The 25,813-nt window shown below is 48.2% G+C and overlaps 1 protein-coding gene across 2 annotated transcripts in view; it reads left to right on the forward strand.

Annotated features, from left to right (window-relative positions):
* The window catches only part of SH2D4B (SH2 domain containing 4B), a 60,461-nt gene that overhangs the window by 19,220 nt on the left and 15,428 nt on the right, over positions 1–25,813 (forward strand). Inside the window, exons 4-5 of one of the 2 annotated variants that reach the window (XM_042908047.1) lie at positions 10,151–10,367; positions 12,436–12,563. In XM_042908047.1, the coding sequence (XP_042763981.1) occupies positions 10,151–10,367; positions 12,436–12,563 (345 nt within the window). The remainder of the gene's footprint in view (positions 1–10,150; positions 10,368–12,435; positions 12,564–25,813) is intronic. The other variant, XM_042908045.1, reaches the window with a different exon arrangement.

Here is a 25,813-nt window from a genome sequence, read left to right on the forward strand (position 1 = left end):
GCCTTTGTTGAAAATTAGTTGAGTATATATGCATAAGTTTATTTGTGAACTCTACATTCTTTTCCATTGGCCTTTGTGTCTTTTTGTGTCAGTACTATACTGTTTTGATTACCATAGCTTTGTAATATAATTTGAAATCATGAAGTGAGATACTTCTGGCTTTGTTCTTCTTGCTAAAGATTCCTTTAGCTATTGAAATCTTTTGTGGTTCCATACAAATTTCAGGATTATTTTTTCTATTTCTGTGAAAAATGCCATTGGAATTTTAATAGGGATTGTTTTGAATCTGTACATTGCTTTGAGTAGTATATTTATTTTAACAATATTAATTCTTCCAGTCTATGAACACAAGGTAAGTCTTTCCATTTGTTTGTGTCTTCTTCAATTTCTTTCTTCAATGTTGTATAGTTTTTAGTGTACAGGTCTTTTGCCTCCTTGGTTAAATTTATTTCTAGTATTTTGTTCTTTTTTTTTTTCTTTCCAAGCTTTTATTTAAATTCCAGTTAGTTAACATATAGTGTAATATTAGTTTCAGGTGTAGAATTTAGTGACTCATCACTTACATACAACACCCAGTGCTCATCCCAACAAGTGCCCTCCTTAATCCCTATTGCCTGTTTCATGCACCCTGATGCTATTGTAAATGGGGTTGTTTTATTATTATTTTTTTGCTGATTCACTGTTAGTGCATAGAAACACAACTGACATTTGTATGTTGATTTTGTATCCTGCCATTTTAATTTGTTTATTAGTTCTAACAATTTTTGGGTAAAATTATTAGGGTTTTCTATGTGCAAGGTCATGCCGCCTGCAAACAGAGATAGTTTTACTTCTTCCTTTCTGATTTGGATGCCTTTTATTATCTTTTTCTTGCCTAATTATTCTGGCTAGAACTTCCAGCATTATGGTGAATAAAAGTGGTGACAGTGGGCATTCTTGTCTTGCTTCTGACCTTAGAGTAAAAGCTTTCAACCACACACTGGGGCTTATGAGGTTAGTTATGGGCTTGTCATATATGGCTTTTATTATGAGGTACATTCTTTCTATCCCCAATTTCTTGAGAGTGTTTATCATGAAAAGATGCTGAGTTTTGTGAAATGCATTTTCTGCATCTACTGAGATGATCATGTGATTTTTATTCTTCTTTTTGTTACTGTGGTGTGTCAGAGTTATTGATTTGCCGCTGTTGAGCCATCCTTGCATCCCAGAATACATCCCACTTGATCGCGGTGTATAGAGCATTTGGAAAGGCCTCCATGGAGGAAATGGCATTTGGTTTGGGAAGAACGGAGAGGTAAAGAAGGCAGGGAAGGGCATCACAGCAGAGGGAGCAGCACTGAGCAAAAGCAAGGTCATCATCGTGTGCATAGGGCACGGCACATGTTCTGAATCAGCTGCAGCCTGGGGTTCCTGGTGAACAATGACGAGAATGAGGCTAGAAAGGGAAGATAGGCAAGAGCTAAAGAACAATTCATTTAGATTCAGAACGGAAGAAGAGAGGGGAGAAACAAGAAGGTGGGACAAAGGTTTATACTGAAAATATGGTGAACAGGTACAAGGTGAAGTCACATGAGGCTACTCTAGTGTGGGAGGGGGAGGAGCCCTGGACTGGGAGCCCCGCCCCAGCTCTGCCACTGGCTCGTGTGACTGTGGACCAAGTTCGTGCTCAGTTGCTCAGTTTCTGTTTTGTACAGTAGGGGCATCCGTGTTGAGTTGAGGCTTGTTGGGAGGGTAAAGGGAGAGGGAGGATGTGTCACTCAGGAGCGTTTCTCTTCTGGTAGTGACACGATGAGGTGGACCGTTATGGGCTGGGCTGGTGTTTCCTTGGGGACGGAGACAGGAGATTCTCTGGCTCAAGTGCTGCCTGATTGCTAATTAATGTACAGCGTGGCAGCAGAAAATGGAAAACCCTCCAAAAGACAGAGGAAAGGATAATTCAGGTCCCCTGATTTTGGTTCCCTATTTTAGGCTTTCTTGAAGAATGATGCGCTAAACTCTGGAGCCTGTCATTCAAAACCAGCAAAGTCGTTCTGCACTCAATTAATTTAATATGAGAGATTATAGTGGGCCATTCATCTCCTGGGAGCAGCAGTTTTTGATAAAACACCTAAATTAAATTCTCCAAGTTAGAGGAAAAAGGGCATTGTTTCCTTTAGTATCACTAGAATACGAAGTTAGTTGTTCAGTTCAAATAGCAGAGCAGGCTCTGGCTTCTGAGAAGCTCTGAATATTCCAGGCAGAAATTCATTTAATTATGTCTCAACTGTGAACTTGCAGGCATGTGGAGTTAGGTGATGTCTAGCTGCCCAGAGATTTGGAGACAAGCCAGCATGACTTGGTAAATGATACACTTTCCAAAAATTGGAGCTGTGTTCTTCTTCACCCCTCTCCTCCCTCCTTGAACCGTGTGATTCTGGTGTGACCCTTAACACACGATCTGTGCTCTGCTTGGCTCCCCCCTTGCCAGGGTGTGGTCAGAACTGAGGGAGAAACTGTGTGCTCAGGCCCAGTATGGAGTCCAATTACGTTGGTTCCCTTCTCTTTGCCCATAGAAAGGAGACTGCTCTGGAGTCTGGGTTTCATGTGGGTGATTCTAAAATGCTGTGTGCTTGAGACAGGCAGAACCTGCAGGGGTTTGAGGAGACGCAGTGCGGTCTGAAGATGGGGTGGGGCTGGAAGGAAAAGATAACACAGAAGAAGGGCCTGTCCTATCTACTCATGGGATGGGAAATTATGCAATGTCTCTTTGGATGTAACCAGTTAGAGCTGTTCTTCATGTTCTGAGTGCCAAATGGTTTTGGTTTTACAACTTAGAATAGTGCCAGCCTGAGTCTCCACATGCCTGATTCATATCCTGCTTGGGGTTCTCTCTTCTCTTGAATTGCTCAAGAATCCCTGGGGGCTTTCTTTTGTCCCAAAGCAGAGTCATCCCCAGGTTTACCCTGGCCTTAAGGAACCCCTGAAATTACTTCTGGTGGCCACAGGGGGTCACTGTTGGCAGCCATCAAGAATCGTCAGCAGGACATGGTGGGTGGTGACCTCAGAAGACTTGAGTCAGGGTGGAGAGAGGTCTTCTTCCCTTGGCCACGTTTAGCTGGGGGTGAGCCTCACTTTCTTTCCCTGAGGCTCATCTCTCAGGGTTCATCATCTTGGTGCCAAATCCATCCGTTCTGCAGGTGAGGGCTGCTCCAGCACATTGAGTGCCCAGGGGCCTGTGTGCATATCCTTCACTCTCTGGAGTGCCTGTTGTCCTTTCCCAGGGGTCAGGAAGCCTCCCTGTTCCACAAAGATTTCATTTTCCCCATTTGCCCGACAAGAGCTCCTGACTACCCAGCCCCCAACCCTACACCAATTCCCCACCTCCACCCCGTTGCCTTAAGTGGGATAGACCCTTTCTGAAGGAGGCATTCCAGTCCCCTTACCGAAGGCAGCAATAACAATAAATATGTAATATTTAATGAACTTGTACCGTGTGACAGGAGCTGTCCAAGACCCTTCTGTGTAGTATCTCGTGTACCTCATTTACAAAGCAATCCCAGGACGTCCCCATTTTACAGGTGAGGAAGTAAGGTGTAGATATGGTAATCAAGTTGTCCAATGTCACGTGGAACAGAAAATGGAGAAGTTAAACACAACTACCCACATATATAATTTAAATCTTTATGAGTGCTTTTTCATATATTTTTCATATATATATGATTTCACATATACGTATAATTTCATATACTATAATTTCATAATATATCTCATATATATAATATACGCAAAAGCACCCATAAAGATTTAAATTATATATGTATACAATTATTCACTATTTTTCCGGGACATTATATTACACCCAAGGGGTTGCTACAAATAGATACTGCTTTGAAGGATTTGGTTTCTCTGTGGAGGTAACCAACCAGATCATCTGAATTCTATAAAACACTGACTCTTTTCTTTCTTTTTTTTTTTTAATTTTTTTAAATGTTTATTTATTTTTGAGAGAGACAGAGTGTGAGTGGGGGAGGGGCAGAGGGAAAGGGAGGCAGAATCCAGAGCAGCCTCCAGGCTCTGGACAAGCTGTCAGCACAGAGCCCAATGCGGGGCTCGAACCCACAAACTGTGAGATCATGATCTGAGCCGAAGTCAGACACCCAACCAACTGAGCCACCCAGGCGCCCTTACCCTGAGTCTTTTCTATCTGGGCAAAGGTAGAGAGGGCCCAAGGAACCATGGGCAAGTTCTCCAGAGAGACGTCTCATGACGAGCAACAACTAGTAATCTTCCAGAACCCCATGCCCACTGCTCCTTTCTCATCTTCCCAAACTGAAACTCCGTCCCCATTAAACAATAACTCCCTGTCCCACCCAGTCCCCAACCCCTGGAAACCAATATTCTCCTTTTTGCTGTGTATTTAACTATTGTAAGTACCGTGCATGGAATATCAGTGGAATCATATGATGTCCTTTTGTGTCTGGCTTATTCACTTAGCATAATGTCTTAAAGATTCGTCCACATTGTAGCAGGTATTGGAATTCCCTTCTTTTAAAAACATTTTTTAAAAAATGTTTTATTATTTATTTTTGAGAGAGAGAGAGAGAGAGAGAGAGAGAGACAGAGTGTGAGCAGGGGAGGGGCAGAGAGAGAAGGAGACACAGAACTAGAAGCAGGCTCCAGGCTCTGAGCTCTCAGCAAAGAGCCTGATGTGGGGCTCAAACTCACAAACCATGAGATTATTACCTGAGCCGAAGTCAGACGCTCAGGCGTCCCAAGGAATTTGCTTCTTTTTAAAGGCTGAATAATATTCCACTGCATATATATATATATATATATATATATATATATGCATATATGTATATACACACATACACACAAACACACACATACCATACTTCGGTTATCTCTTTGTCCTTTGATGAACATTTGGATTGTTTCCACCTTCTGGCTATTGTGAATCATGCTTCTATGAATATTGCTGTACAAAAATTTGTTTCAACCCCTACTTTCAATTCTTTTGGGTATATATCCGGAAGATTGTATGGCAATTGTACGTTTAATTTTTCTGGACCTGCTATACCATTTTCCACAACAGCTGCACCATTTTTCATTTCCACCAACAATGCACAAAGGTTCCACTCTCTCCATATCCTTGCCAACACTTGTTTACTGTTTTTTTTCTAACTAAAAAAATTAAAAACGAAAGAGCTACCCTGATGTGTGTGAAGTGGTGTCTTATTGTGGTTAGTCTATTGTTTGATATCTCAATTCAGCCTTTCTCCTGAAGTCCTCAGTGTTTTCACACTGTTCTAGCCATCCATACAGTGTTACTGTGACATGAGCCTCAGTTTCCCATTAGCAGAAGGAGAAAGGAGACCACGGATCTTATCTTGGAAGTAAGAATGGCCATGGTCACCCTTTGTTCTGTGTGTTGAGCAGGCCTCGCAGTGCCTGTTGGCCAGGCCCATGGGGCGTCACCTTGGGCTGGGACATGGGCTGTGGGAGGAAGAAGCAGGTGCCTTGGTGTGGGTCCTCACCTCTGCAGTGGGTCTGCCAGGCCACGGGGAGAGTTTGATACTTGCTGGCTCAGGGCAGAAAATGCCTGTGGCTCCTCATGTGAGTTTGAGTTATTTTCACTGGGTTAGAAGAAAAATACCCCATGGGTTCTGGCTGAGGGTTTTCTGTGGTAGATTCCTGGGATACAGTCTGAATTCATTCCTGATTCTGAGAAGGAACTGAAGCAATCCCTCAGGAGTTCAAAGTGGAATTTAGGGTAAGCTGCTTGACCCAGAGAGGATTCCCCATGATCGGCCAGCAAGGGTGCCCCCTCCTGGACTGGCCAGGAACTCGGTTTTGGACCTGGCAATTCCGGGGCTGATGAAAAGAAACATTTTAGCTAATACTTAACCATAGTGCTTAATATGTACCTGACATGGTTTTAAGTGGCTTACCTTATGAGCTCTCTGGATCCTCATGACAACGTTATGAGGTAGGGACTGTTATTATCTCCGTTTAACTTATGACGGAATGCAGGCTCAGGGCGATTAAGTAACTGGTCCCGCGTCACACAGCTGGTAAGTGAAGCTGGGATCTGAATCTAGGCACCCTGGCTCCAGACTCAGGCTTCGAGAGATTTGAAGAAAGGATCAAAGCCAGGGGCCTGATTTAGTCAGACATCGCTTTTCCAGGACACTTCATAGTTTATAGTGTTTTTATATGTTTCATTTACTCTCCATGACAACTCCGTGAGGCAGACGTTCGTGTCGTTCTCATTTTGACAGAGGTGGAAACTGAGGCCCAGGGCCGTTCTGGAATTTTCTTAGGGAAGCCAGGTGGCGCGTGCCAAGGATGTGCAGAAAAGGGAACCGGTGTATGCCGTTGGTGGGAACGTAAATTGGTGCAGCCACTGTGGAGAACAGTGAACTTCCTCAGACACTTAAAAATAGAAATACCCCATGATCCAGCAATCCCACTTCTGGGTATACATCCAAAGGAAATGGAAACAAGCTGTTGAAGAGATACCTGCACTCCCATGTTTATTGCATCATTACTCACAATAGCCAAGATATGGAAACAACCCAAGTGTCTATCAATGGAAGAGTGGATAAAGAACGTGTGTGTGTGTGTGTGTGTGTGTGTGTGTGTAGACACAATATGTATACACACTCTCTGTGTGTATGCACACACACACACACACACACACACACACACGCAGAAATACTATCCATAAGAAAGAAGGAAATCTTGCCATTTGCAACAACATGGTTGGACCTTGAGGATAATATGCTAAGAGAGATTAGTCAGACAGAGAAAGACAAATACTACATGATGATATCGCTTATGTGTTGAATCAAAAAAAGCGAAACTCCTAGAAACAACTAGAATGATGGTTACCAGGGGCTGGCTGGGAGGGGGCAAGGACTGGGGGAGATGATGGTCAAAGGGCACAAACTGGCACCTAGAAGATGAGTAAGTTCTGGAGATCTAGTGCACAGCACAGCAGCTGCAACGAACAGTGCTGTGTTATACACGTGAGAGCTGCTAAGAGACTAGATCTGGAATGTTCTTACCACAAGAAAGAAATGATTATGAGAGGTGTTGGAGGGGTTAGCTAATGGTATCGTGGCCATCATTACAATTACAATATATAAATGTGTCAAATCAGCATGTTGTATGCCTTAAACATACGCATTGTTATAGGTCAATTATATCTCAAAGACAAAACAGGAACGTAAGGAGAGAAAAAATAAAACAAACCAAGAAAGTTGTTTTGGAGCTGCCCTTGACCCCGTGTGACTCCACTCCGGTCCCTTTTCCATAATCCCTTTTCTTGCTGCCCAGGGTTGGCTTTGCCAAGGCCAAGGCAGAGCTCCCACTTGCTTCCTGCTTGTGGCTTTGGCCATGTCCTCACCCTGAGAGCTGTCAGTGCCTTGGCCTTTCTGCGCTGCCCTGGCTGTGTGTTCATCACAGTTGGTCTGAGCTGGCTGAGCACAGCCGAGCAGGACAGAGTCTGCAGAGCATGGGAAGCCCAGTGGAGCCCAGTGAATAATGGGGAGGAGCTCAGAAACCATTAGGCTGGGAAAGAAAGTGGGGCAGGCGGGACACTTCTTAAGGGCTGGGGAGGGGAATTTGTCCTTTATCCTGTGTCCAGTGGGAGCCCCTGAAGGCTTTGAGGAAGAGAATGGCAGGCTTGAGCTGGCCCTTAGGAGGCTGAGTTTAGTCTCTGTGTGTCGAATGGCTCTGGGCCTCACCTGGCTGAGTCCCAAAAGCCCACCTTCCTAGGTTGCCTATGACTTCCTTCTGCAACTTGTCTGTCACTGAGTGTCGCTGTCTGTGTGGGGCTGTAAGCTCTCAAAGGTCGCTGGCTTTTGTAGGGCACCACTGTCTGTGTTTCTTTTGCTGGCTAGTGGCTGCAAAGCCCACGCCCGGGCACCCTGGCCTTGTTTGACCCTCCCACGGCAATGCAAGGCAGGCATCATGGTGTTCCTGGTATCCAGAATGTACAGATGAGCCAGCTGGGCACCAAACCTAGGATTCTCCCTGGGATGGCTTCTTTTTCTGGAAAACTCCTGTTGATCTTCCCAGATGCTTCCTCTCCTGTGATGGCTGTTGGCTTCCTCGCAGAATATGAGAGCTGCTGTCCCTAAACCCTGACAATGCTTTATTTGTCCCAGACTTCATTGTGTTAGAGATATTTATCTTGTTTTCCCAGGTAGCACCTTGAGGGTCCGGTCTCTGTTATGTCTGCACCCAGCTCAGAGTTAAATCCTTAACTGGACACAGTCGGCCAAGAATAGGCATTGTCTGTTGGCTGGCACGTATGTATTGTAGGCACTGGACGATAGCCATGAGTAGAGCAGAAGAAATTCCCCACCTGACCTTGTGGGACTCTGCCTACTGGATCCTCTGCATGTGACCTCCACTTCCATAAATACCTTCTGAGGGACAGACTTGATGTGCCCTTCTTCGGATCTGGGGCAATGTTGTTTTTTGTGTTTTTTTTGTGTTTTTTTTTTTTGACATTTATTTATTTCTGATAGACAGAGACAGAGTGCGAGCAGGGGAGGGGCAGAGAGAGGGGGAGACACAGAATCCGAAGCAGGCTCCAGGCTCTGAGCCGTCAGCCCTGAGCCCGACGTGGGGCTCGAACTCACAAACCGCGAGATCGTGACCCGAGCTGAAGTCGGACGCTCAACAGACTGAGCCACCCAGGCGCCCCTGGGGTAACGTTTTATTTCAAGAAAGGGTCTTTGACAAGTTGAGAGACAACTTTAGAAGTGCTGCCTCTCAGGACAAGGGCTTATTTGTCTTGTGTCCTCCAGGCACTAACAGAACACAGATCTCTGACGTTGGCAGGTTGTAGGTGTTGGCTACACATGCATGGAATGATTGGAATAGAAGTAGATTATGGGTAAGATTTTACTCTAGGAGGGGAAGGTGACCTTCTCGGGCCCACTCAGTTACCAGTCATGCACAATTAGGACACGGCCAGCCCTAAGAGTTCTCTGCAGAAAGAACTAGATTTTAGAGGCAGATAGGGACCTGACAGGATGCATTCAGACTACAAAAGAATTAGCTTGAATTCTAGACCTTGCCTCCAACCGGTTTTGTTCCCTCTCTTGGCATTTTCCCAGCTCTAGGACTCCCTTGTGAGTGTTAGAAGCAGCAACACACAGATGTCTTTCCAAGGCCACTTGGCTGAGACAGGGCCCTGCCTGGAGGAACACAAAAGCCTGGAAGGCTGGAGAGAGGGGCCTCTGGGAGTGACAGAGCTCCCAAAGGATCCTCTCGCCAACACACTCGTCAGCTGTCAAGGCCACTGCAAACCAGAGAAGGGGCACCAGGACCGGGACGCCAGTGTTTCTAACAACTCACCCTGTGGTAGCAGAGAGGATGGTTCCTGGCTTGGCCATTGACCCAGCCCGGCAAGTTACTGTCCTAGCATGAGCTGGGGAGGGGCAGAGAGAGAGGGAGACACAGAATCCCAAGCAGGCTCCAGGCTCTGAGCTGGCAGCACAGAGCCTGACGTGGGGCTTAAGCTCATGAACCGTGAGATCACGACCTGAGCTGAAGTCGGCTGCTTCACTGGCTGAGCCACCCAGGTGCCGTGGAGGCTGGGTTTCTGGTGTAGAAATTGTGATGGGCCCCCTTCCCTGGGTGGTTGGGGGAAGTGTCTATAATGAGATATCGCAGGCAAAGCATAGAACCCAGGGCTTGGCACAGAGAAAGCTACAATCAATGTGGGTGATGGTAGTGCTATTTGGAGATGCTGACCACCTTGACAGGTGCCCTTGAGGCTGGGCAGGTAGGCACATGGTTTGAGAAGCTGCTCTAAGCAGGGTACTCCCGGAAGGAAATACGTAGAGAGATGTATATTTCCATCCAAAGTTTGCTTGCTCATTCTGGAACAGAGCCATAGGAACAGGCAGATGACCCTGAAGTGTCACGAGTGTTTCTACCTCCACAGGGACAGGCAAGCCCCGGGCTGCTGGCCAGGGCTGGGCCTGCCCTGTCGTTTCCAAGCTCTGAACCTCCATGCAGCCCATGTGGGTGAATCCAGGTGAATCGTGGGACTCTGGGTGACTCCCAAGGCTCTGGGCCCAGTCCTGACTTGCTCAGTGTACAGCCTGGGCTGCGGCTCTGGGTAAACATACTCTCTACCCCTTTGCAGTGCGCCGGTCCAAGGCTGCTGATGAAGAGAGGAGTCGCAGAGCCCAGCGCGCCAGGGACGAGTACCGGCGCCACTCACTCCGTGCCATCCAGAAGGGCACCGTCGCTGGCCTCAGCTCCATGTTCCGAGAGCTTGGCCAGAGCCAGGAGCAGGAGGCCAGACTTGACCACCACCTTCCCGGCGCAGGGCCACCGCCACCCCTTGCCGTACCTGTCAGGTGGGTCTGGGGGACTCTGCAAATGCAGTGTGGCTGGAGGATCCAGTCCTGTCTCTGCTCCAACTGCTGTGAAATTTGGAGCTAGTCATTTCCCCGCTATGGGCCTCAGTGTCTCAGTCTGCATAATGGGGCAGGAGGGGACAGTGAGGAGTCTGGTCGGAGATTTCTAGTAGCCCCGGAGTTCTGGGAGTCTTGACATTTTGGGTCTAGGATGCCTTTCAGAATCTAAAGAAAGCTGCATACAGTCTTGCTTCCAAAATGTGCATATGAACATACCCCAAAATGTCTGCATATAATTTCAAGCTCTTCAGGGTCTACAGATACCGGGTTAAGAACTTGTAATATAAGACCTCAAATGGGTTAAATATGGTGCAGCAGCTTGGAAACCAGTGTTGGCTGCTGTTTCTAACCGCAGGTGGCGCTGGTGCATCCTGGGTTCTGATACCGGGTTTGCAGGTGAGTGTGCTTGAGTGCAGGGGGGTCATCTCAGGAGTGCTTTGGCAGGGACACTTAAGTGACTGCCCATGCTCGCCAGACCCACGGTCAAGAGGTTGCCTGGAGCGTCTCCTTAGACCAGCCCCAAGGTTGGTCCCCGCACGTCCATCACTGCTGAGCAGCTCCTGCCCCGGTGAGGGTGGACAGTGAGTGTTTGCTGCTTCCCCGAACCACAGTTAATCTGCAGGGCAGTCCATTCACTCCCAAATGACGGTGGCTTGTCTGAGTCTTGCTTTAATTGGGATTTAGGATTATTCATAACCCCCTTCTCCTTCTCCCCGCCGTCTAGGGAGAGCTGACCACGTCTGCATTTCTCCTTTCCTTCCTTCCTCCCTCCCTCTCTTGTCATTTATGATTCACAAACCAGCAAGTTTAAAAAGAAATATGGAGAAAGACAGACTTCCATTCCTGCCTCCACCTACTTGGTTTTCCCGTGCCCCGTGGGTGGGAGCACTGTTCTTAGTTTATGTGTGCCTGCCCACTTCTGTCGTGTAGTTGCTGACGTGAAAAGTCGTAAAAAGTCCTAGCCCAGTCTCTCTCTCTCTCTTTTTTTTTTATAAGAAAAGGTTGCATGCTGTACACATGGCTCTGCTTTTCACATCAATTCTTAGCTATTCATTTATTTTTATTTAGTTTTCTTTTTTTTAAAATATTTTTAAGTAATCTCTGCACGCAACATGGGGCTCAAACTCACAACCTGGAGATGAAGAGTCACATGCTCCCCTGACTGAGCCATCCAGTGCCCCTATTTAGTTTTCTTTCTTTCTTTCTTTCTTTCTTTCTTTCTTTCTTTCTTTCTTTCTTTCTTTCTTTCTTTCTTTCTTTCTTTCAGTGAGAGAGAGAGAGAGAGAGAGAGAGAGAGAGAGAGCATGATGAGGGAGGGACACAGAGAGAGGGAGGGAGAGAATCCCAAGTAGGCTCCATTCTGTCAGTGCAGATCCGATGTAGGGCTTGATCCCGTGACCCTGGGATCATGATCTGAGCCAGAAGCGAGAGTCAGACCCTTAACCCACTCAGCCACCCAGGTGCTCCGAGTTTCCTTTTTTATAGTTACATCGTATTCTACTCCATAGATGTGCTAGAAGTTAATTATCAAAAACTACTGGTGGACAGTAGAGGTGTTTGAAATCTTTGGTTATTACCAACAGTGCCCTTAAAGAATAGCCTTGTAGACACTCATCTGACACATGGCGGCCACAGGCGGGAGGCCTATGAGTGGCCGGGAAAATGCCTTTTCTTTCTCTCAGACATCTCCTCCTGTCCTCTTTTCCATTCCCACCTGTGCGGCTTTTTTTCGAAGCAAGTGATAACAGTTCTCTTTGGGGAAAAGTAATAACAGCTGGTACGTTATAATCTGCAAAGTGCCTTCAAGCACCTGGACTCATTTAATTGTCTCCACAGGCGTGAGTGTGGGCATCGTGCTTATTCATCTCATAGCGGCCCCCCCTCCTCTCCCCTCCTCTCCCCTCCTCTCCCCTCCTCTCCTCTCCTCCCCCCTCCTCCTCCTTCTCCCCGCTCTTCTGGTCCCCTCCCCCTCCCTCCCTGACTTTCCACATCCCTGCTGTCTTCTCAGCAGGACTTGGGAGCGCCCACGGAGACCTGTCTCCAGGGAAGTCATAGTCCGCTGGTTTAAGGAGGAGCAGCTGCCTCGCCGAGCCGGCTTTGAGAGGAACACCAAATCCATCGCCCCCTGGTTCCATGGTAGGATGGCTTTCCGGGCCCCTGGGGTGGATAATTTCCACGTGTCCACCTCTCTCTGGGGTTGGCAGGAGGTCCTAAAGGACTACGGTCATCAGGGCTAGTGGAGGACTTTGGACTCTGCTGCTTTCACGCTACCCCCACGAAGACTGGCCGGTCTCCCAGGGTTAAGGATTGGCTGTCCTGCGTCGCCTGGGTGAGAGTGGAGTGGAGAGAGGTCCCGTGGCTGTCCTCTGTTTGCTCATTGAATGTGCCGCGTTCAAGCCACAGGTTGTGATTTCCCCAGGGCTTGAGCTGAATTACTGAGTGGCCTCCATCAAGGCCCTCAGGGACCAAGGCAGACGTGTACGAGCAGGGGTCCAGGACACGGAAGGCACCAGGGATTTCTAATGTGCATTCCCCTCTCTCTGCTGGGGAGGGATGACCACGATCTTGCTCACTGCTTTCACTCACAGACTCCTTGACCATCGGGGCCTCCTCAGAGGTGTCTTCTCTACACACCCAAGCGTGAGCTCTCCGTGAGCTCTCACTGCACCGTGAGCTCCTGGTAGGCAGGGCCCACATCTCGTTGTCTAAGCCTGCATCCCAGATCCCGGCCATAGGCTGGCACACGGCAGGCTCTGAACAAGTACTTGTTGCTGAGATGACAGAATGGCTGAATGAAGAGGTCAGGGTCACCGAAGCATAGAACACGAGAGCTGGAAGCCTCCCTGGAAGTGTCTCATTCCTCATTTTACAGATAAGGAGACAGGTCCAGGTCAGGGAGGACATTTTCATAATGTCACCAACAGACTTGTAAGGTTCAAGAACACATCTCAAGCTCATGACCCCGTCCAGTGATCTGAACCTGTAGAGGCCTCAAACAGGGAAACAGGATTGTGATTTCAGCAGAGACTTGCTACAGTGAAATAAGAGTGGCTACTGGCCATCAGACTCTTCTGTATCCGTTAGCTGTTGCTACATAACAAATCACCCCAAAACTCAGTAGCTGAAAACAAATAAGCATTTATTATTTATTCATACTTTTTTTTTTTTAATGTTTGTTTATTTTTGAGAGAGAGAGCGCACGAGTGGTGAAGGGATAGAGAGAGATCGGGAGACAGAATCTGAAGCAGGCTCCAGCCTCTGAACTGTCAGCACAGAGCCCGATGCTGGGCTGGAACCCGTAAGCCATGAGATCATGACCTGAGCCGAAGTCAGATGCTTAACCGAATGAGCCACCCAGGCACCCCAATTTATTCATAAGTTTCTGAATCAACTAGGCAGTTCTTCTGGAATGGGCCAGGCTCAGATGATCTGAGCTCAGCTTGCTTGTGTGTCCCCAGACAGCAGGCTGGTCTCCTGGGTGCTGGCTTATCCGGGATAGACTTGACCGAGACATCTCCTCTCTGCTCCATGTGGTCTCATATTCTCCAGCAGCCTGGCCAGACTGTCAGGTTTCTCTGGATGAGTTGTCTCCTGGCCTTGCTCCCCGAGTCTTCCCTCCCTTGTCAGCACTGAGCCGAGGTTTGCCGAAGGGCTCCTCTGGTCAGAATTGATCTCACCTGCCACAGTTAGCATCCATCAGACCCTTACCTGCCTTTGTTGCACTTCTGCCTGCTTCCTGGGAGCTTGGCCAACCTCCCCTTGGCCTGTGTGCCCTCTTGCGGTGTGAATTGCCAACCTGCTTCCTGGCCAGCTTCCATGTGTTCTCAATTCCATCCGGATGTAGAGATGACCCCAGTGTCACGATGGGCACTAGAGACCGTGGGATCTCAAGGGCTACTAGGGAGGCCCTCACAGGCAAGCTGTGGGCATGGCTCCAGCTCCAGGAAAGGCAGCTGGAGTGAAATCATGCAGACATCATGCAGGGGCGAGCGAGGCCACGTACGCCTTCATCCCCATCTTCAAGAGCCTAAAGAGCTTGTGAACTCCTAAGTATAGGCAGTCACAACATTACAGATGGGGTGAACTGTAGCATTTTTCAGGGACTGTCCCAGGTCATAAAGGTCACAGAGGCACCATCCAGTTCATGCAAGAGTATCGTCAGTGGTCTGCCTGTTTCACTCTGACCCCTCTACAATTTATCATTCACACAGCGTCCTGAGAATATTTTAAATATAAGTCAGATCCTGTCACTCCCCTGCTTAATACCCATCGCTTACTTCCCTTTATACTTGCAATGAACTTCAAACTTCATGCTGGGGCCTGCAGGTCCCCAGATGATGGGTCTTACTTCCTGCTTCAGCCTTATACCACAATTCTCCCCTTGTCCACCTTGCTTCCACAGCTCTGGCATTTTTCTTCTTCAGACAAGCCATTTTCTACCCCAGGCCCTTTGCACTTGCTTTTAATCTATTTGGTATTGCTCGTTTCCTAGCTTTTTTTGCATGGATGATGCATTCTTATTTCTCATCTCAAATATCCCCTTTTCCCAAGAGGCCCTTTCCTGAATCCTTACCTAGAGCAGCCTTTGTCAATTTCTCTCACTTTACTACACTTATCTCTTTAAGAGTGCTCACTCGGGACTCCTGGGTGGCTTAGTCAGTTAAGCATCTGACTCTTGATTTCAGGTTAGGTCATGATCTCACTATTTGTGAGTTTGAGCCCCATGTCGGGCTCTGCTTTGTTGGCACAGATTCTCGGTCTCCCTTTCCCCCTCTCTGTCTCTCTTTCAGAAAAATAAATAAACATTAAAAAAAAAAAGAGTGCTCACCCAATTGATATTTATCTTGTTGTTTGCTTTTGTGAATTCTCCTCCCTTAACAAAAGCCTGTGAAACTAAGGACCTTATTCATTTTCCCTGGATGCCTGCCATAGTAAGTGTCCATAGAAAGAATAGAAGGTGGAAGTGAAGTGTCAGTTTAGATCCCAGTCTTTCTGGTCCCCATGAACAGCCATTGCTTCTGTGCACTGGGCCCTGGTGGGTGTGTGGGTCCCCTCAGGGTCTGATGAGTGAGGTTAAGCTAGAGCCATCTGCTTGTAGACGCCTTCCTTCTCCAGGCCTCCACTTATCCAACAGAAGGATGGAGAGGCTCTTTATGGCCCAGAAAGAAGGGAGTCAACGTTCACAGGTGACTGAGCGACACGTCCTCGAAGCCGGTCCTGGGGGATGCCCTGCCTGTCACTCCCAGTTTTGTGTCCCTGTAGCCCTAGGAGAGCTTGAATCATTGTTTTCCTTTTCATTTATCCATTGGGATCATGGAAACACAACGGTAGCGTCTCAGGCACCTGTGTAGTGCAGCTCAGGAGTTCTGTGGAGATGGGGCTTTGCAGGGGCCCTGCATGCTTGTGGCAGCCAGCAGAGAAGGCATGACACAGGGACTCCCAATTGATCTCTAGCTTTATTTTCTCTCCTGATGGAAAAAACGTAATTTTTATATTGTCACAGGACAAACAGAGCCATGATTTAGGTCTCGTAATTTATGTAACTGATTTCATGTTCTTTTGACAGTTCTATCATAAAGTATGTGAGAAAGTTGCTAATACACAGACCGGAGCTATTTAGTGACAGAGTTTTTATTGATCTGTGACAGAATGAAAGAAAAAGGCTCATGTATGGAGGGTGGCCGACCGTCTTTGCTTGGAGAGGACTGAGTCATATTCTAAGATGATAGCCTTTCCTCAGTTTCAGTGTTCAGATGTTCCATCATCTTTTATGAATTGGTGGTGACAGTAAACAGTAGTTATTTTTATATAGTGCCTTTGCTCAGAAGAGTAAAAACTGTAGCAGCCCCATGCTGGTTTCCAAACTCTTGAGAGTACCTTTGCTCATACCTAAAATCCCAAAGTCTGGAACGACTGGTATGGTCCAGCTTCTGCCCCAACGTAGGCATTTCCTGACAGCATCTCTGAGAGCCTCCCCCGTACCAAACCTTCCAGAGATGGAGCTGCTGACCATAATGTGCCCAGACAGCCTGCACCCATTTAATTGTTAGGGAGGCTTTGCCCCAGGTTGGCTGGGGGCTCTGCCTTCAACTGGTCTTGGCAGACATCTTAGTGGGGGCGGCTCCGCTCCCTGTATCTCCCATGCTCCTCCTGGGGACCGGCAGGCTGGCCCACGCACGCTCTTCTCAGGGACCAGAGACCAAGTGGCATTCTTGGCTTGTGAATCCAGTCTTTGAAGCAGGACGCTATTGCCCTCATCTCACACCATTGGCCACGTTATGTCCCAGGGTTCAGGGGTGGAAAAATATATTCTACTTCTTTCCTGTGAGGAAGACAAGGAGGGGAGGAGAATTTGAGTCAATAATGTCATCTGTTACAATCCCAATATAAGTCTTTTCTTTTCTGGGTAAAACAGTCCTAGTTAATTTAGCTGGATTTTAGATGCAGGTTAAAAATGACCACTGTGATTTCTAGTTCCTTCCCTTCCCTCAAACACATCCGGGTGTGTTGTGGGGTATACACTCCAAAGAGCAATGTGGACAAGGAGTCTGAAGCTATGGGGCCCACTCTAGAACCTAGCAGCTCTGTGACCTTGGGCATGTCCTTTATTTATTTATTTATTTATTTATTTATTTATTTATTTATTATTTTTTAAATGTTTATTTTTGAGAAAGAAAGAGAGACAAAGCATGAAAGGAAGAGGGGCAGAGAGAGAGGGAGACACAGAATCTGAAGCAGGCTCCAGGCTCTGAGCTGTCAGCACAGAGCCTGACGCGGGGCTGGAACTCACCAACCGTGAGATCACGACCTGAGCTGAAGTTGGACGCTTAACCGACTGAGCCACCCAACAGCCCCTGGGTGTGTCCTTTAAATGCCCATCTATGAAATTGGGATTTTCGGTGTGAGTGCTGATGTCTCTCCGAGTCTGAGGTGGGCCACCAGAGACCCCACCCCCTCTGGGAAACAGAGTGTATATGGAGCTGGGGGGTTGGGAGAGGACTCAGAACAAGAAGGGGAGGGGAGGAGAACTGGCTTTCTGTTGGGACCAAGGGGTTCTCAATAGTCTCCTCTGTTAAAAAGAGAAAGTGGTAAAGTTATTCCTTGGTTCTCCTTCGTTCATTGTTATGTTCCAGGGTTGTAAGAGAGCCTTGTAGTTATACAAAAATACTCCTGAGGAAAGCTACTGCATATGAGCTTGGCTTGGAGGAGAAAAATCTATTTTTGGACTTCAACATGTATCTAAAATTATTAAGAACATCCTCTGTCTGAACATTGGCTCAGTCAGACCCCATTTCTCTTTCTGTGCTTTACTTGTAGGAAAACAGTCACAACGTGAGCCACGATGTATTGTCTTGGCGGCCTCCCGCTGGCCGTCTTGCAGGTTGACCTTAGGACTTGGTGGGGAATCAGCAGTGGCTGATGTAGTTGGTTTGGTAAACTACTCCCACAAGACCCTTCTCAGGGCCTCGTGGCGGACCTTGAACACAGCCTCACCAGCATGCGGGTGGGGTGTTACTGTCATGGCTTTTCTGACCTTCACCGGGGAGGAGGTATTCCCCATCCACGTGGACAGACGGTGCAGTCTGCAGGGTGCCCAGCAGTTGGGGGTGGCTTTCCATGCAAAACTTGAGCTACCCAGTGGAACGGGCACTGCTTCCTACTTTTCCACACTGTGACTCCCAGGGCTGCAGGGTTCTAGGATGAGCCGAAACCTTTAGACTCCTTGTTCACCTTGATTTTTTTTTTTTTAACGTTTATTTTTTGAGAGAGAGAGAGAGCGAGAGCGAGCTAGCAGTGGGGGAGGGGCAGAGAGAGAGGAAGACACAGAATCCCAAGCAGGCTCCAGGCTCGGAGCTGTCAGCGCAGAGCCCAACTCGTGGCTTGAACTCATGAGCTGTGAGATCATGACCTGAGCTGAAGTCGGACGCTTAGCCAACGGAGCCATCCAGGCGCCCCTACCTTGCTCTTGATTACAACGCTTCCAAATGTATTTGAAGGCAGGGAAGGAAATAGAAGTCATTGTCATATGTGGCGATTACCTGGGGGAATGTCGGTCTTGGAAAAGAGAACCTGTGGTGTGGGATGGATGGGGGAACAGAGCCGCCACTTCTTGATCTCAAGTTCTGTCTTGAGAGGAGGAGATTATTAAAGGGGATGCGACCGGAGCTGGGGGCTAAGCGTTTGGAAGAGATACGTTTCACTTCGGTACAAGAAAGAACTTTTTGGTGGCTACAGCTTACCACCGGGCAGTCTGGATGGCTAGTGGACTCACCGAATGGGAGAATGGGGACCTTTACGCTTTCTGTCCTTTGTGTCTGGGATACAATGTGATTCTGAGCGCATGTTTCGCTGGCATCACTCGAGGACCATGGGCTCTGCTCCTGCTGAGGCTCCAGAGCTTTCTCTGGTGGTTGGGAGCATTGGAAACTATGGCCAGGGCACGGGGCTGGCCACCAGTGGGCGCTTGGGAGTCTGCGGGCTGAGGATGAAGGGTGTTCTTCCCAAGACTGTTGGCTTCTTCACCTTCCTCATTTCTCTATTGCTGGTGGCGTTACTGGTCCAGGAGCCGAGGCACAGGCAGTGGTGACCCCTTCTGGATGGTTTTCAGGAGTCCTGCAGCTGAAAGGCGGACCCACCAGGCGTCCTGCAGGGAGGCAGCCCTCTGTGAGGTGGGAAGGATTGTGCCTGGAAGGCAGAGGCCGAGTGGGAATGGAGCGTAGACTCAGTTCCTCCAACTGCATGCGCTGGGAGGTCCCTTCTTCTCTGAGCTGCATGGAAGGACTTGGTTGGCTGACCAGCGCTGATCATCGGCGATCCCTCCAGCATGATGGTTGCATGTGGCTGTTTAGACATATGGGGGGGTGGGTGGATGTGCACCGTCTCACAGGGGCTCTCAACTGCTCTTGACCCAGTCATGGTTCACTTTTTACAGGTGACCATACTGAGGCCCAGAGAGCTTGAGAAACCAACCTCTGTCACCCAGCAGGAATCACAGGAGCTGTAGGGCTTCTGGATCCTGGCCTTTCCTACTGCATTTTGGCAGTCCCTTAAATATACTGTTACCCAGGGAGGGAGATCGGGGCCTAGAAGTGTTGCCTCTGGATTTACTATCCCTTACTGTATATTCATTTGAACCTCTTTTAGATGCTGCCCGGGTTCTATTTTTAAATCTCACCCCTGCTCATTCTGTGACCTTGTGGAGTGGAGATGCCACTGGTCTCCTGGCCCGGCTGGAGGGAAATCTGGCAATGCCCTGTTTGGCCTTTGGGTTCACTCTCAGAAGCTAGCTTTTCTGGGGCCGAGATGGAGAGAGTGAACCAGCTCAGGCCCCGTCCTTGCTGTCCAAGATCCGTGGGAGGACAGGGAACCGTGGTGAGGTTTGGAACCTGCAGCCAGAATGAGGTACTTGGGCAGCTGTGGACCCAGACACGAAATCCATGCTAAGCCTGGAATAGCCGAAGACACCGGCAGGTGCAGAAAGTAGTAATAGCCACTTTGTAGTTGTGTTATGAGGATTAAGTTATAATATTTATAAAGTGTTTAGAACATTCCTGGCATACGAGAAATGCTTCCATTTGTTACCTGGAATAAATAAACACGGTAGCCTTTGGAGATGCATATCATGATTTGAATATGTAAATGGTGGCCTCACACCCTGAGGCGATGCTTCTGCTGTCATGGAAGTAAAGAAAAAGATGACATCAAATGACTGTGCTTAAAAGGAAGACGATACCTGTTTAGCCTTCCCACCCCCAAAAAGCGAAAGTCTGGATTTTCTTACGTTATGAACATGATCCCCCTCTTGCAATGTTTTTTGAAAGCTGTGAGGGTAACACACGGGGTCATTTGGAAGGATGGTTGGCTTGTCACAGATCCATCATGTCAAAGTTAGATTGCTAGTTCTCTGCCCAGCAGAATGTGGAATGGAAATTTTCCACCAACTCGGATCCCAAATGCAAACATTTCCAAAGAGGAGAAAAGTAGGTCAGTTGACCTACTTTCCTCTTAAGTTCTTGCTTAAGCTGTTCCAACTAAGAAATAAAGGGATCTTTTTCCTTATTTCAAAAAAAAGGTTGGGCGCTGGCTGTAAAGGCTCAAAAAAGGAAAAAAATAATTACAAAGAAGAGCAATGCTAATTTTTGCTTTGGGAAAGCGTAGATTGTAAATGGCATTTTCAAGGTCTTAACTCTTTCCTTTCGGCCGTCTGTCGTTCTGTGTTTTTGATTTCAGCCTTTTGTGTCTTGTCTACCTCACACGTTTATTTTGGCTCTTTTGCTGCCATTTAAATTTTTTTTTTTTTAACGTTTATTCATTTTTTTGAGACCGAGAGACACAGAGCATGAACGGGGGAGGGTCAGAGAGAGGGAGACACAGAACCCGAAACAGGCTCCAGGCTCTGAGCTGTCAGCACGGAGCCGGACGCGGGGCTCGAACTCACGGACCGCGAGATCATGACCTGAGCCAAAGTCGGCCGCTTAACCGACTGAGCCACCCAGGCGCCCCCCATCTTTACTTTTTGATCCACAGGTGGGGGTGACTAAAATGTGTGGGCAGGGACAGGGCTAGGGGATCTAGTTGGATTTGAGAGGACTGAATTTTTGTTTTCTTTCTGGATTTAAAAAAAGCACAGAGTAACAATAAACCATGATTTCTGTTGATGTAATTGATTTAATATTCTTCTGACGGTCCCGTCGTATTTCTGGTGTTCCCAAAAGATCCCTCCTACCTTCCTAACTCTGGGAAGTGCCTATCATAGGTTAGACCCTTCTTCAACTCCAGCAAGCTCTTTTGGGACTTTCTTTGCTCTAGGCTCTGTAGTCTATCTAGTTTCTCACCTGTTTCCAGCCCCAAGTTCATCCCAGCCCTGGCACCCACGGCCACTGCTCAGCCCAGAGCATCAGCTGTGCATTTTCCTGAGGGCAGGCGTGGGGTTGAGAAGGAAAATTTAGAGCGAGGGGCACAGCTGCTGTCTTGAAACCACTAACGTCCCCTAACCTGTTGAAGGCCTCAAGGTCAGGATGTGAAGTACACGGTGAAAGGCACAAGGTGCTGACTTTGATTCAGTCTGGTGAACTTTGCAGCACTTAGCTGTCCGGAGACGGAATAAGCTGTCTCTGGGAGTCGCGAGCACCCAGTGCTGGGGTGTGTAAACAGAGGCCAGACAGCCCTTCGGTCAAAACAGCGAGCCTGGGGCGCCTGGGTGGCTCAGTCGGTTAAGCGTCCGACTTCAGCTCAGGTCACGATCTCGCGGTCCGTGAGTTCGAGCCCCGCGTCGGGCTCTGGGCTGATGGCTCAGAGCCTGGAGCCTGCTTCCGATTCTGTGTCTCCCTCTCTCTCTCTGCCCCTCCCCCGTTCATGCTCTGTCTCTCTCTGTCTCAAAAATAAATAAAAAAAAAACCTTAAAAAAAAAATTAAAAACAAACAAACAAACAAAAAAAAAACAGCGAGCCTGTGGATTGTCCAGTCTGATGGGATTAGGTCTGATCACATGACATTTCCCCCCTAACCTGCCCACTGTTAGTTATTCTGTCTCTGCTTACCTGAGAAACAAATACGGTGGCTTTGGCATTTGCTGGAGAATCAGGTCTAGTCTCAACTACAATAGTAGTTGAGAAGACTTTCTGGAAATGAAGATTCATTAATATTTATGCTTAATTATTAAAAGTTGATCGGACTCAAATTACCTTCTGTCTAGTAATTAAGTTCTTTATGGATTTACATGCCCGAGCATTTGCTTACAGGTTTCATTTCAAACCAGGATGCTGCTTTTGGGTGTTGTGATTCACACTCCGTCTCACCAGCCTCCAGGGGTGCACAGGGCAGGAGGGTGGCCCCTACCCCTGCCACAGCCTAGAAATGCTTCCTGGAGGAGAACAGCATGGCTTGCATATGCAATCAACATATGGTTTCTCCTGTAATCGACACAAATGTGCCGCCCCTGCAGACAGTGGGGCATTGCCAACATTTGTGCAGTCGGGATGTAGGTGTCAGTGTCCAGAGAAAATGCAGTTCCCTTGCTTTTCTACATTTTCTCCCATATCCTGAACTTCTCATCACCTCCTTTTCCTTTCTGGGTAGTAGGGAAAAAATAAACTCTAGTCCATTTTCGGTTAACTTTGTCCTACTCAGTGGAGTAGTCTTTTTTAGTTAAACTGCCTTCTGGGGGAGACGAGGTCTTTGGGGTTTTCTCTCCCCACCCCCTTGCTGCTCTGCAAGAGGGCATTGGGGTGTTTGGGGCTTCTCTCCAGGGTGAGGAGGTGGTCAGGGGCAGGGCTGCAGGGCAGATGTTCAGACATCGTCTTGCATGAGGGTATGTGGCTGAGGCGGCCAGAGAGGCAGAAACCTGGGTGTCTGCTTCTGAGCCCTGTATGCCGTATGGGGCTGTGTCCATCTGGAGTGCACCAAAGTCCCGCTTGGATTGGTGGCACCCCCGGAAAGGAGGCACTTTTTTTTTTTTAAGTTTATTTATTTTGGGGGGGGGGGCAGGGAGAGAGAGAATTCCCAAGCAGGTTCTGCACTGTTAGCACAGAGCCTGACACAGGGCTCGAACTCACGAACCGTGAGATCATGACCTGAGCCGAAACCAAGAGTCAGTGCTTAGCCGACTGAGCCCCCAGGCGCCCCTGGAGAGGGGGCACTTCACCTTGTACTGGTCCTCAGGTGTGCGTGCACTGGTTGCTATCCACAGGGGTGTGGTTGGTTAGCCTCCCCTGTGGCGTCACGCTGGCTTTTATGTTGTAACAGATCATTTATTAAGTTTTTGCTTTGTGCTGGCTATGGCAGGTAAGCATGGAACAGCCGGTGTTTCATTTAGTCCTCCCACAACTCTCTGGAAGAACTAGTAATACTGGCCGTGAGGCAGGTGCACAGTGTTTAAAGTGTGCTGGCTTCTCGCTCACATTCGTTAATTTATTTAATCCTTATAACATCGCATGTGTGCTTCCGCTAGCATTAGCCTCGTTTCGCAGACGAGGAAGCTAAGGCACAGAGAACGGAGGCCATGTGCATGAGGCCCACTGTTTGTAAGGGGGGGCAGTGGGGTTCACATCCCAGTGGTCCATGCTCGGATCTGTGATGCAAAACAGCCTTGTTGCCATTTCACAGTTAAGTAACTGCCGTGGGGCATGCAGTACTCAGGGAGCTAGTTCCTGCCCAGTCCAGAATGTCTCCTTGAGCAGGGAGAGATGGCTCTTCCGTTAGGAGACACCAGCGCCTCTGGGTCGTGGGGTGAGCTGTTTCAGCTGCCATACCTTATTCTTGGCCGAGGCAAGTGTCTGCTGTTTCCTAGGCCTCCCTCCCACAGAATTCTTGAAGGGTGCCCTCCAAGTCTCCTACAGTCTGCAAAGTCCTCACGCAATAAATAGAGCGAAACTGGGAATTGTCAGTGTTTGGAATTACCCAATTACCTGGGCAGGGGCACGAGGAGGCAGGCTCCCTGCATAAGGCATTTGCATAATTAATTTACTGATTGTTACTATTACGCTGCTGTTGTGTGCTAGGCACCATGCTAAGTACAGAGCATGTGGTGGTGAATGAAACTGACAACTTCCCTGCCCTCACAGAACTTACATTCATTTGCAAGTAACAGAAAAAAAATCAAACTGATAGAATCAAAGAGAGGATTTATTTGCTTCTATGACTGAAAAATCCAAAGGTATGTCTAGCTTCAGGCTTTGCTTGATCCAGGGAGCTTAGGTTGGCCTGGCCTTTCTCCGTCTCTCAGCTCTGTTGCTCTACATGTTGTTTTCATTCCCAAGCAATGCATCAGCCTGTGGTTGCATGCCCGCTTTTGCTGAGTTTGACATCCAGGAGACACAGGGCATGGTTTTCTCTCAATACTCTGAATACTAGTCCCCATATGCTGCCTTGTTGGGTCTGCTTTGGTCACATGCTCACTCCTGACTCCAGTCCCTATGGTCAGAGGCATGAGACCTCTGATTGGCTAGGCCTGAGTCACATGACCATACCTGGCATGGGAGAGAGTCCATCCCACTGCAACTGCATAGACATGAATGAGAGGGTGTGGCTTTCTAAAAGAAGGTCCAGGATCCCTTGCCAGAAGAAGGGCAACTGGTCCTGAGTGGGCAAGACTGATGGATGTCTATCATAGAGAGGAAAAAAAACCTGTCCTCTGTCCTAGTGAAACTGTCCGTCCAGTCAGCAAGACCGGCATGAATCAAATAATAGATTTATGCTTCCAGTTGAAGTTAGTGCTACACAGGATCCTTGGGTAGCCAGGTTGGGAGGTCATTTTGCTGGGTGGTTGCAACCCTCTGTCACCAACAGTGGCATTAGTGATTTGAACCTGGCATGTCAGCTTGGAGCAGGCAGTCATGGGTGTGGGATACTGCCTCTTGTGCATGGCTGTATCTGGAACCAAGAAGGTTTCATCTGCTGAAACCCTTGTCTCAGCAGTTCGCTATGGTTAAATTTCATTTGGAGGTATAAAAAATGAAGGCATGCGAGCTCCTTTATCACAATCTCTGTGGCTTTAGGATGCTTTAAGAAACGGTTGAGAATGAAGAGCTTAACAATTCCAGCCTCTTTAATGATACCGTCTGGAAAGTATGGCAATAAGAAAGGAAAGTCACAAAAATGAGTGAGAAATAGCTAACCCGTCATGGAGGAGTTGCCGGCCGGTGAGGCGTAGCTATAGTGAGAGCTGTAAGAAATATGCACGTCAGATAAATTGAGACCCATAAAAAGTAAACCCGTCGTGTCTGGCCCTCCTGCATTTCTTTCTTTCCAGAGAGAAACCCTAACAGAGAAATAAAAGGAACTCATTTGGTTACCCAGGTGCAATTCAGAGCTAATGATTTCAGGGAATGGGCATGGAGGTAGAGGAGGGGCTGGGAACTGAATCCCGGGCTGGCCTTAGAATTTGCTAACATGTGGATTTTTGGGTCCCTTATAGCTGAGCGTCTTTTGAAGCTGTGCCTTCCCTTTCCTGGGGCTGCCACAGTTAGCACCGGTGGGATAAATATTTTGATAGCAACTTGAAGTTGTTGGCAGGTTTGAGAGCATCTGCATGGGATGCAGGGAGATGATTAGGTGGCGTGGGGAAGAAGGCACAGGGATGCATGGGGATTCGTGCTCTGTGCAGTAAGAAGGGAGTCGGGAGCTGCTGGCTGCACCTCGCGGGGGTGCTGGGTGCAGACGCCTGCCTACCTGCGATATTAATGGGTATTGGGACAGGGATAGCAAGCCTTGCCTTAAGCCTTGACTTCTTGCCTGGCCATCCTCCCGTCCTGCGTTTCTAGCTTCTCAACCGTCAGGGGGCAGCTGCCCTGGAAGGCTTAGGTTCCCTGACCTTGGCCCTGGCTTTTTCTGCAGAGGCCCAGCAGAGGGCGCTGTAGTTGCCTTTGACGCCCAAAGTCCAGAGGAGC

The sequence above is a fragment of the Panthera leo genome, chromosome D2 (assembly GCF_018350215.1).
Source record: "Panthera leo isolate Ple1 chromosome D2, P.leo_Ple1_pat1.1, whole genome shotgun sequence".
NCBI lineage: Eukaryota > Metazoa > Chordata > Mammalia > Carnivora > Felidae > Panthera > Panthera leo.